General features: G+C 40.1%; 1 protein-coding gene across 1 annotated transcript in view; it reads left to right on the top strand.

Annotated features, from left to right (window-relative positions):
* Window positions 1-11,172, top strand: part of LOC149313393 (integral membrane protein 2B-like) — a 30,977-nt gene extending 19,805 nt beyond the window's left edge. Inside the window, exons 4-6 of the mRNA XM_089519036.1 lie at window positions 752-862; window positions 6,513-6,663; window positions 10,028-11,172. Of these exons, the coding sequence (XP_089375162.1) occupies window positions 752-862; window positions 6,513-6,663; window positions 10,028-10,116 (351 nt within the window). The 3' untranslated portion in view covers window positions 10,117-11,172. The remainder of the gene's footprint in view (window positions 1-751; window positions 863-6,512; window positions 6,664-10,027) is intronic.
* Window positions 11,173-12,202: the final 1,030 nt, after the last annotated feature.

The raw sequence follows: 12,202 nt of genomic DNA, 5'->3' as shown, positions 1-12,202 counted from the left end.
TCCAATGGCTAAAACCGATACATTTGGGGAAGGGGTTGCCTCCGAAAGTGGCACAAATCTGAGGACATTTACGTTGTAGTACATTGGACAATATCTTCATGCAGAGCTGGTCAATTTCGAGATGTGCAGGTATCTCACATACCACCCACAGGACTTCAGATGTTTCATATTCTTTAACATTCCCTTTAATTTTTTAAAAACTCAAATCCAGGAAGTTATGTAGCAGGAACAATTTTGTCACATTTTCAGCTTCTCCAACCTAGAACAGCTTAGGGAACCATAAACATGTATTTGTTGCCCTCCGTGCCCCATAGAAGGCAAGAATGTCAGGGCATGCAATGGCATTTATAACAAATACGGTACTATTTCTTCTTCACTGGAACTGAAGTTTTAGGCTTCATATACACATACAGAGGGGCTGTAGTAGTGGGTACCACTACAGTTGATGTTATATGCCTTCAAATGATTTCCAGCTTTTGGCTACTCTTAAGGCAAACCTGTCATGCCCTGAAAAGTAACACAGTAAATTGGATTTCCCCCCATGATATGTTTCATATTCTTGATCTCAAAGGGAATTATAAAGCAATATCTGTAGAATGAAGTAGAATAAGCATTTTCCCCAGTATCTCAAGTGTTCAGTTTTTGAGAGTGGTGCTACAGGGAAAAAACTGTTAAACAGAATATATTGTTTAAACATTATTTTCTATGTTCTCAATTTATTAACATGATATTTACAAAAACATTTCATCAGAGACTCACAGCTTACCTTGACCTCAGCCTGGATAAGTGCTATGTCATTCCACTGAACATGTCAGTTGTTATGCCACCTAAAAACTTCTTGGAGTTGTTGATCAACATCAAGGTATGGTTATATTATAGGAGTCTTTCACTAATTTGTATCTATATCTTTATTAAACTTTCAGTTTTAAGTATACAAGTATAACGTATTAGAAAAATCTTTGTAAGTGTTAAGATTTTGTCTCTAGAGCCATTGGGCAGGGGCATTAGTATTTTGGCTCCTAGGCATGCCAAAGATGTCCACCATTGATGCTCTTTCGTTGAGGCTTGTTTCAATATAGCATTGCTTTAGGGATTTTTAAAATTACAAACTGCAAATATTGCCTGTCCAATTCTGCTATGTGTTACATTGAAACTGTTCCATTCCAACAGTGTGTGGCAAAGCAAGAGAGATTCTATTCTCTTTAATGGAGAAGACTTTAAAAAAATCCTATAAGGACTTGCTGAGAAGAGTACATTTTACCATTGCCCCAAAGTCCTGAAATCGGGTCCATTTCTGGCTGTAATCCCAATTACTATCCCTAAGATATTTATAGAAAAGTTTTTCCTTGTAATGCATGTATTTGTTGTCATGATCTAGAGGGATTTTCGGGAGCCAATCTCACGCTTTGTCAAAGCAGCATCAAACAACATGCTGAACTGCTGGGCTTCTGATTCTTGCACCAGAAGGGCTTTTTCCCACCAGATACCATAAAACAATGAGAAGAAGGGCTGCTGCTTCTGTCTGATAGGAATTGACGGCCCTGAGCAAGTCCATTTCACTCAGTCATAGTGTCAGTGCAGTTTTGGACAGTGTCATTTGCATAGAGCACAGATTGAGCATAACCAAAACCTTTTCTTTTGCTACATTCTTCTGAGTCCTAAAATATGTGCCCAGGGAATACGAAGTAGCTAAATACAGTAATTACTTTATGAGTAACCCACAGAAGTTTCTGAAAATTTTCTTTGAAAAATGTTGTGGGTTTTTTTCATTTCTTTACAAACACCAAACCATCGTAACATGACAACATTACACCATAAAAGAACATTTGACATTTAACACAAAAACGACAATTCCCTCTACCCCTGACATAACTAAAATTACATATAACATACATATCACTTCCGACTGATCAGCTCTCTACTTTGAATGTTATCATAATGTTGTTTAATCTTATTCTGTTTTCGAATTTATGCCTTTACACAGTTAATGAAGTTTCTATTTTTGTCCATGTAATAGATAGAAAAAAATATTGTAGTTATTTTTCAAAATCTAGAAACTGTATGTCCCGTCTTTTCGATCTTATGAGCAAATCTTAGTTCTTTCCTATTCATAGCATTAAGTCAATCCTAAAGTTACTAAATATTCCCTGCATTCCCCCTTTTCCCCTTACAAATAGATCCTTCTATAATCAACAATACTTTTTTCAAGAAAATGAGAAAGAGGGGTCTGCTTTTAAACAGTACATTTGTCCCTTTCTCAACATCTTTCATAACATTCCATGTTGAATGGCCATAAATTAATTAAAGTAAAATGTTTTTGTTCCATCTCCTATTCAGGAAGTCATAGAAGAGTTTCCAGTTTTTCTTTATGGATTCATCATTTTTCTCCTTTAACCGACATGTCATTCTGTCCATTTCTGCCATCATCAGAACCTTCATTAGCCATTTATCCATAGATGGTATTTGATTTGATTTCCAATAGGTAGCATAGTTAATTCTAGCACAAGTGAGTAAATAGAACAGAAGTTTACCATATTGTCTTTCTACATCACTTCCCATCACACCTAATAAACATGTTTCAGGCAGAAAAGAAATTGTGATATTTAACTCTTTAGTTATAATTTCATACACATTTAACCAGTATTTTTTGGCCATCTAAAAGACCACCACATGTGATAGTAAGACCCGGTCACATTTAAACATTTCCAACAGAAAGAATCAGCTGTCTTATACATTAAAGAGATTTTTTTGGGGGAAAGATGCCACCTATATATCATCTTGTATACATTTTCTTTCAATTCTTGATTTACAGTATATCTTAAGCCTTGGTTCCAAATTCTTTCCCACTTCTTATATTCTATGTTATGACCCACATTTTGAGCCCACCGTATCATACTATTTCTGATCATCTCTTCCTCATTTTCCCAACACAGAATCCTTCTCTGCTTGCCTTGGCTTTTCTCCGCTTTTCTCTGGCCTTTCTTTCTTCTGTGTCCGCTGTCTCCCTTTGGCCTCTCTCTCTCCCTCTGGTCTTCTCTGCTTGCCTTGGCTTTTCTCCGCTTTTCTCTGGCCTCTCTCCTGCGTCCACTGTCTTCCTTTGGCCTCTCTCTCTTCCTTCTCCGCTCTTCTTCCCTACTTGCCTTGGCTTTTCTCTGCTTTTCTCTGGCCTCTCTCTCTCCTGCGTCCGCTGTCTTCCTTTGGCCTCTCTCTCTCCCTTCCCCACTAGTCTTCTCCACTTGCCTTTGCTAGTCTCCGTGTTACACACAGCTGTACCACTCACTCACTCCTTGATTGTAAGTTTCCCAGCTGTTGTACTTTGGGGGTGTTCTCACTTGCGATTTACAACGGTTTCAAATACACTGGTATCGGTTAAACCAATTCAAAATACGAGTGTTATCCCGCATTCCAAATCGCTTGTTTTTCTTCGTTCTCATTTACCAACTGAATCGCTTTAAGTGATCCGCTTTCATTCCTATTCAAATAAAACGGTGTATATATAAACCGGTTTTAGCCTTATTTCGTTCCCACTCACCATTTTGGGGCTGTCAATCAAAGCGACGTCATCATAACGTCACTTTTAAATTTCGCGGTTTTTTATAAAAGAGCCAATGAGGAGGCGCTTAAAGTGCCTATGAGTCCTGTAATTATTCGTGGGGAAGGATGGTTGAGGGAGAGAGAAAACTGCCTCCCCAAAGCACTTCTGCTAAGCTGTTGCCTTGGAAGAAAGACCCCAGAGAGGCTGGGGGAGGCTGCAGGCAAAGCGAATTTGGGGAAAGCTCCTTCCAGAGGAACTATGGGATGGCTCTACAGACAGCCAGGGAGCCCTCCAGAGAGCCCAGAGATCAATGGGGGAGGCTGCAGGCAAAGCGAATTTGGGGAAAGCTCCTTCCAGAGGAACTATGGGATGGCTCTACAGACAGCCAAGGAGCCCTCCAGAGAGACCAGAGATCAATGGGGGAGGCTGCAGGCAAAGCGAATTTGGGGAAAGCTCCTTCCAGAGGAACTATGGGATGGCTCTACAGACAGCCAAGGAGCCCTCCAGAGAGCCCAGAGATCAATGGGGGAGGCTGCAGGCAAAGCGAATTTGGGGAAAGCTCCTTCCAGAGGAACTATGGGATGGCTCTACAGACAGCCAAGGAGCCCTCCAGAGAGCCCAGAGATCAATGGGGGAGGCTGCAGGCAAAGCGAATTTGGGGAAAGCTCCTTCCAGAGGAACTATGGGATGGCTCTACAGACAGCCCAGGGAGGGAGCACTCTTCCCCTGATTCTGTTTCCAGGGTTGGAAAATGGGATCAAGGAGGAGAAGGCAGATTCCATTTGGGAAAGAGAGATGGAAAGGCTCTATTTCCCCCCAGACTGCTGTGCATCCAGCCTCTCCTCTGTTACAAATGGTGTTCAATGGCTCTCCTCACACCGGGGGAAGCCTTTAAGAGTCCTTTGACAGATGAATACACACACACACACACACACACACACACACATCCAGGGTTTCCTATGTCTCCCCAGATTGGGAAAGAGAGATGGAAAGGCTCTATTTCCCCCCAGACTGCTGTGCATCCAGCCTCTCCTCCGTTACAAATGGTGTTCAATGGCTCTCCTCACACCGGGGGAAGCCTTTAAGAGTCCTTTGACAGATGCAGGTGCTTGAGCGGCTGGGACTTCAGGCACTTAAAGTGCTGAAGAGATTAAGCACCTGTAAACCATTAATTTTTTTTTTAAAAAAATCCTTATCTCTCATTGAAAGACCGCCGCGGACAAAGGGGTGAGGGAAGCAAAGATGGCGACGGCCACGCCGGATGAGGACAAGAAAGGGCGAGTCCACCGAGCCAGCTCATCACGCTCCGCTCCTCCCATCCAGCTAACTCGATTTCAGAGGCTGATTGTTCCTATTTAAATACTCCGATTCCTATCCCGAATCAAGGAAAAATTGTAGGTTCGACCCTTCTATTTTTTTAACACGGGTTATACGCCTTTGACATGGATTTAATAAAAATCCGATTTACGATTCGGATTTTAGTGGGAATGATTGCGGGTTGCTCTAGAACTGTTCTAGAGTTAATTCAGTTTCTAATAGGAATGCTGTACCTTGGATTCGATTTGTAACACGGACTATAAGCCAGTGAGAACACCCCCTTTAACTCTTCTTCTCTCTCACTCTTCCTTTTACCAAATTCACTCTAATTTTTAAGTCTTGATTATATGTTGAATGTTTTATTATACTTTTCTCACATCAACATAAATTCTCTGTCGTTGTTTAAGCATAACTAAAGGTTTTCCAAATTTTTTGTAAATGTAGTCTGTGCCTTCTTCTCTTATACTCTGCTTTCAGTTAACATAACATAATCAAGGTAGGCAAATTTAAGTCTTCCATATATTATTTACTCAATTCCATTGTCCATAAGCGTCTCTAAGTCTTTTTCCTGTTGCAAAGGCTTTAAAGAAGATTTTTTGGTTTTAGAGACTGAACACAGCCTTCGTTAGCTTCTTGCCCCTTTTCTTGTTGTGTTTCTAATTTAAAAAGATGGGGGCAGTTCTAAGAGTCCCACTTGACTCATCCCTCTCTGGCGCTGAATTGCTCAATCCCCCTCACCCCCGCTTCTCGGTACCTTTCGGCCCCCGGAGTTTAGGGGTGTTGTGGGGGTTCGCTGAGCTTCTTCGCCCAAATATTGCCGTATTTGGGGTTTTTCCCCACTCCGCGTTGGTTTCAATGGGTAGGGAAGGCGCCTGTGAGGAGAACGTTTTTCAGAGCAGCCTGAAAATACAGTGGAACCTCGCCATACGCGGGGGATCCGTTCCAGATCCCGCCGCATATGGCGATTTCCGCCTATGCTCGAGCCCCATTGTAAACAATGGGGCTCGTGCACGGCGGCACAAGTGCGCGCGCCCATTCAATTGAATGGGACGCGCCGCCCCTTCTGCCCCATGCGCGCGCCACGGCTTGAGTGCGTATGCTCAAGGCCGCGTATGGTGAGCGTGCGTATGGCGAGGTTCCACTGTATGTCCATCGAGCTGCCGTTCCCAACCGGAAGTCCTTCTTTGAAAAATGTTGCATGTGAAAGCTCCTGGTCTTAATTTTGGGAAAAGGTATGAACTAACCCCACTTACATTTAGAAGAAACTACTGCAACAGTTTCAGGGAACTGTACCTAGCCTTAGGTTAAGTCACCTAACTATCTTGTTTGATGAGTATGAATTTACACGGGAAATTGAATTTGGAGGGTTAATTCATAATTTGGGGTGTGGGACAGGAAGAGAACTGCTGTTTATATTTAATGTTCAAAGCCTAAAGTTAATGTGGCTTAATAGTTCTATTGTTCTATTATCCTAAAATAAATCATGACACTCTTTATTAATTATTCAAAAAGGCACAAATAGCTAATGAATTTGTAGGCTGGCTTTTGTTTTTAAACAAAAGTAGCACAGGCAGGCATTTTACACAGTCATTTCATAGTTAAAAGAGCAAACAGGTTTTTTTAATGGCTTATGATATATTATTTATTTTCGTTCCTCTAGGCTGGAACCTATTTACCTCAGTCGTATTTGATTCATGAGCAGATGATAGTCACTGACCGCATAGAAAACGTGGATCAGCTGGGTTTCTTTATTTATCGCCTCTGTCGTGGTAAAGAGACCTACAAACTGCAGCGTAAAGAAACTCTTAAAGGTATAGTTTGTACTTAGATGAAAAAATTAAAATACCCAGTTGTCTTATTTATTTATTTATTTATTTCATTTCATTTGTATGCTGCCTTTCTCTCAAAAGAGACCCAAGGCAGGCCACAGACAAAGACATATTTAAAAGACAATAAAATTCAAAACAATTAAAATAATCTAAAAACATTATAAAATTACATTAAAAATATACAAAAGTTCAGACATAACTAAAACACTCATACTCCTTAAAAGTCCCCTGGTATAGTTATATGTGGAATGCCTGCTTAAATAAGAATGTTTTAGCTGCCATTGAAAGGCAACCAAGGAGGGTGCCAGCCTAGTGCCCTGCAGAAAGGAGTTCGAAAGTGTGAGAGCAGTCACCAAGAAGGCCCTCTCTTGTGTCCTCACCAAATGAGCCTGCGATGATAGGACTGAGAGAAAGCCTTTCCCCAACGATCTTAATGTTCTGGAAAGTTCATATGGGGACGTACGGCTCTTTAAATAATCTGGACCTAAGATGTATAGGGCTTTACCAGTCATAACCAGACCTTTGAATTGTGTTCAGAAATGAATCAGTAGCCAGTGAAAATTTTTCAACAAAGGAGTCTTACTAGTAATATTGATTTGACAGATGCAGTGTAAAATGGCGGGTGCTTAGTGCCCCAGGCTTCTTTGTTTATGTCAAGAATGGTTGTGATATGAGGGAGCATATGTTCCTGCCAGTGCCCTGCAATTGTCAGCCAAAGCCCTGCTTTGAATGTCCTTCTCCCCCATTCTGAGCCACGGTCCCTTTTTTGTGATGGCCCACAGACTATAGAATGCCTTTCCTGGAGATTTCTGCCTGGGGACTGGGGCTAACTTTCTTGACTTTGTCAACTCTCCCAAGTCTTTCAAAATAACTTCTTTTTAACAAGTTTGCCACTTGTTTATTCCTCATAATACTTTAAATCTGCATTCAGGATTTAAAGTAATCAGGAGCGCCTGTTATCAGCTTCGGCTGATACGCCAGCTGCGCCCTTTTCTGGAAGTAAGGGATCTCGAGACTGTTGTGCATGCGCTGGTAACCTCACGCCTTGACTTCTGTAATGCGCTCTACATGGGGCTACCCTTGTGCCTGGTTCGAAAACTACAGCTGGTTCAAAACATGGCAGCCAGGCTTGTGTCAGGAACATCTAGAAGGGACCATATCACTCCGGTTTTGAGGTCCCTCCACTGGCTGCCTATTGGTTTCCGGGCCCAGTACAAGGTGTTGGTTATTACCTTTAAAGCCCTAAATGGCTTGGGTCCAAGCTATCTCAGAGACCGCCTCTTCCCATACAATCCTCCCCACGCTCTCCGGTCCTCTGGGAGGAACTTGTTGCTTTTTCTGCTGTCGCCCCCAGGCTCTGCAACAACCTGCCGGACGAGATCCCTCAATTAACATCTTTGGACAGCTTCAAAAAGGCTGTCAAGACGGATCTCTTCAGGCAGGCCTTCCCAGACTAAAATATCCGGCCTCAGGATCTCCCCACTCCTCAGTAATGTCTCCAATGCCGCCTTTTCTTTTCTTTAGAACTGAAGTTGCAGTGATTTATTGGCTGGTATTATTTTGTTTAATTTATTGTTGTTTTAACTAGTCATTGTGGTTTTAATTTAGAGATGCAGTTTAATAACTTTTTAAGGGGGGAGGGAAATATATTGTTTTTATGCTGTATGTTATTTTAATGTTGTAAACCGCCTGGATTGGTTCGCCACAGGGCGGTATATAAATAAAAAAATATTTATATTATTTATTTATTTATTTCTGTACTACTCTGGGCCTGAATCCAGTTGATACTCTACTAGGTTGCTGAATAGTAAGCCAACACTTACTATTAATTGAGAGTAGTGAATGGATTTATTTATTTTTGTTTAAATGTGTTTGGTGATGTCAGCCCTCCATGATTCTTCTAGCTCCACTTGTCTTCACCCTAATTCCCCCATTCTCTCTTTTAGTCTCATCATCTTTCTCCTCCTTCCTACGTTCATTTCTAAATTCATGCATCATTTATTTTCCCTTCCCTGTCTCTCCAACTATTTCCCCCCTCCTGAAAACCATAGCTGAGATATGTTAAATTCTCAGCATTTCAGGTTGTATTCAGTAAGATCATTAGTGTTTATCTCCCCCTCCCTGAAATGTTTGGTGATTATTACAAGCATTACTATGATTACAATTAGTTTGGGGATAAGGAAGGGTTCCACAACATGACTAAAATAAAAATAAAAATAATGTGGCCAGTGAAGGGAATTGATTAATCAGAACAATCCATAGAAAGCAGGATTTCAAAAATTTGTCTTTTTGATTGGTGATCTTTCTTTAAAGTTCATTTATTTAACAGACTGGGAGATGAGCTATAATTCCCATGGTGAAAAACAGTATTTGAAATAGTGTTAAACAGATGGGGCAAATTGGGGAGGGGGGTTTCTTTAAACAAAGTAGTGCTTAGAAAAGTTTCTTTGGTTGGATTAAAGTTCCCACATGTTCTTAAAAACAGAGCTGGATTTTAAAAAAACCCTGTTAAAAGCAGAGTTTCAAAAAAAAAAAAAGCCTGAGAAAAAGTTTTTCATTTATGTTTATTTAAATGACATGTTCTAAACAACTGTGCTTAATGCTTGATATATCATGCTTAATGACATCACCAGAGTCCATTTTGTCCTAGGATGTTTACTTGGTGGCAACTCTAACTGCTTACTATATTTAATTATTTGGTCTTGTGGAAAGAGTTTTAATGTTATGCCATGCTAGCTAAGACGTAATTGTGCTGAAGTAAAGCAGTGGTTTATTCTCAGACAGACTGAAGAACTGAATGCGATTAGGTTCATGAACCACGACCCCCTTGGCCATCATTTTCATCTTCCGTTCTTTTTCTGTGCCACTGGGAGGGGTGTGTTGTTAAAGGTTATAGTTATTGTTCTTCTATTGGGTAAAGAGGATGAACATTAAGAATGAAACTACTTACTTATCCACCAGAATGTCAGAAAGCTGTATGGAAAGGAAGTCTTAATAAAGATAAGGCAATGTTTCTTTTGTTGGCCTGCTGTTTCTGGAAGAATCTGGAAACTGTGTGAAACTTGAGATATGTTTGCTAGTGGTCAGATTTATGTAAGATAAGATTTCTGCACTTGTTATTATGTATTATTATGATTCTAATAAAAACTTATACGAGTAACAATGCCAGGTACAGATATTTTTTAAAAATAGGAACTAGTTCACATTATTTGTTCATAGCTGCCTTGGGCCCTATAATAAGAGAAAAGCAGGATATAGTTTAAATAAATAATAAATACAGCTTTACGTTCACAGGACTAATCAGGCTAGAAAAATAATTCATTACCCATTTATTTTCCTGTAACAGGAATCCAGAAGCGTGAAGCAAATAACTGCCGAATAATTAGACACTTTGAGAACAGATTTGCAGTGGAAACACTCATTTGTGAAGAATAATGAAGAATATAACTGTAACAGAAGACTGAAAGAAGAAAATCCTACATTGATCCTAGCCTTTATATTATGTGCAGTGATTTTGGTTTTAAATCATTTATATAAGTCAGGGGTAGGCAACCATTTTGAGCCGGGGGCCAGGTTGCTGTCCCTCAGACAACTGGGGGGCCGAAGCAAAAAAATAAATAATTAAATAAATTTTTAAAAAATTAAATAAATAAATAAACTGGGACAAATGTAGGACAATTTTTTTTCAAATGGAGGACACTTTTAAAAATGGAGGACATGCAAAAAATGGTGATTTTTTAAAAAAAATGTTAATATAAATGCATGTTTCTGAGGCTTCTATAGACAATTGCCCCCCTTGCCTGCCACTTGCCCCCCTTGCCCTCCGTTTGCCCCCTCTTGCCCGCCTCCTCCTGATAGGCCAAAGGCCCCACACCCTCACTCGAGAGGCCAAAGGCTCCGGCGGCAATCGGCGGCAGGACTGGGCTGGGGCCGGTCCCAAGGCCTTGCCGGGCCGCATCCGGCCCGCGGGCCGCAGGTTGCCTACCCCTGATATAAGTAGTAGACAAGGCTATATGGCTGAACCCCAGCAGTTTCCATCTCATGCCACAGCTTTTTCATATCTTAAAGTATAATGTCATTTTTCTATGTTTAAATAGCACCTGTATAAAGTCTTAGTTGTTAGTGCATTACAGCAAATGGACCTTGAAAAAATACTGGGAGGTCAGTAGTGCATCTCATCTTATATTAAAATTTGATAGAGTAATTTCTTCTGAGTTCGAATCATGTACAAACAGACAGACTATGACACTTGAGATTTTTAGCAGCATATTACTAGTGATGTGGTTAATTATGGCATATTCAGGAAATGATTTATATCAAAGTGCAATTTCTTGTTTTTTTATGCAATCACATTTAAATTTGATTTTCAAATGGCTGTTCTAATATAGATGTCTGCTGTAACAAAGCTAAGCAGTAACTTCATGTTATTGAGATGTATATAAGCTATGTATGTGCAATGGAAAATAAATATTACAAACCTGTTTGTCTAAATCTTTGTCCATTTCCTTTTCTTAGTTGCTTTTACATGGTGAGTTTCTTTGAGATGTTTACCCTAGAACTACTGACTTTGAATGGTAATAATATTTTAGATGAGAACTGAGATTAGATATTATAAAGCATGTGATATGAACAATTAGGAGGAGCAAAGAATAATAGTAGGAATTACTAAAAAGTAATTATCATGTTGCTATTGTGTTTGTTTCTTTTTCAACTCCTTAATTGGACATTCCCACGATACTACTTCCAGGGCCTCATAATACAGGGTTTAGTATTGAAAACTTTTATCTTGTTCATCAGTACTTTAAAAAATGCTTGGTGACCTTCATTTAATATAACCCCATTTGTATGTATCTTAATTTCATTAAATCTCTAGGGGTTGGATGTGGAGATGCCCTTCCACATGCAAAAGGTGTCTTCCTCATGAGAGTATTCTTTAGGCATGCGCAGAAAAACAGAATGAAATACAAAAATATTATTTGGCTCACAAAAGAGCTTGTGAAATCAAGGAAAAGATCATAAAACCTGTAACAGTAAGCCCTCGACATTCACTCGGATTAAGAGTGCAGGACCCCCATGAAAGTGGGAAAACCACAAATAAAAAACCATTATTTTTGAACCTAAGAGAACACCTCTTTAGGAAAATCTAAGTCCTCCAGCGCAACCTTATGGTTGACATTCAGCTGAACCACAGAATCATGCTGGAGGGCTCACAAATGCCCAGGGAAGTTTTTTCTCTAGGAATTTCTAGGTCCTCCAGTATGTCTCAATGGTCACCTTCTGACAGAGTCATGCTAAAGGACCTAGAGATAAGTGGAGAGAACGTAGCGAACAAATTCACAAAAGTTAAAGCTACAAATATGGAGGGTGGGTTGCATAGTACTCTCTGAAGTCTATTAGCAATTCAGCTGCTTGGTGTATTATTTATTTTCTACCATTAATGGGTTTGGGGTTCCAACCTGATATTAAGTTCCATGTGCCCTGAGATTTCCCTTGAGAGCCAAGGAAGTTTATTTAAAGCAAC

This window comes from Sceloporus occidentalis, unplaced genomic scaffold (genome assembly GCF_023333645.1).
Source record: "Sceloporus occidentalis isolate IW3139 unplaced genomic scaffold, rSceOcc1.0.p SCAF_4, whole genome shotgun sequence".
In the NCBI taxonomy this organism is placed as follows: domain Eukaryota; kingdom Metazoa; phylum Chordata; class Lepidosauria; order Squamata; family Phrynosomatidae; genus Sceloporus; species Sceloporus occidentalis.
This window is presented reverse-complemented; position numbering and strand designations above follow the sequence as displayed.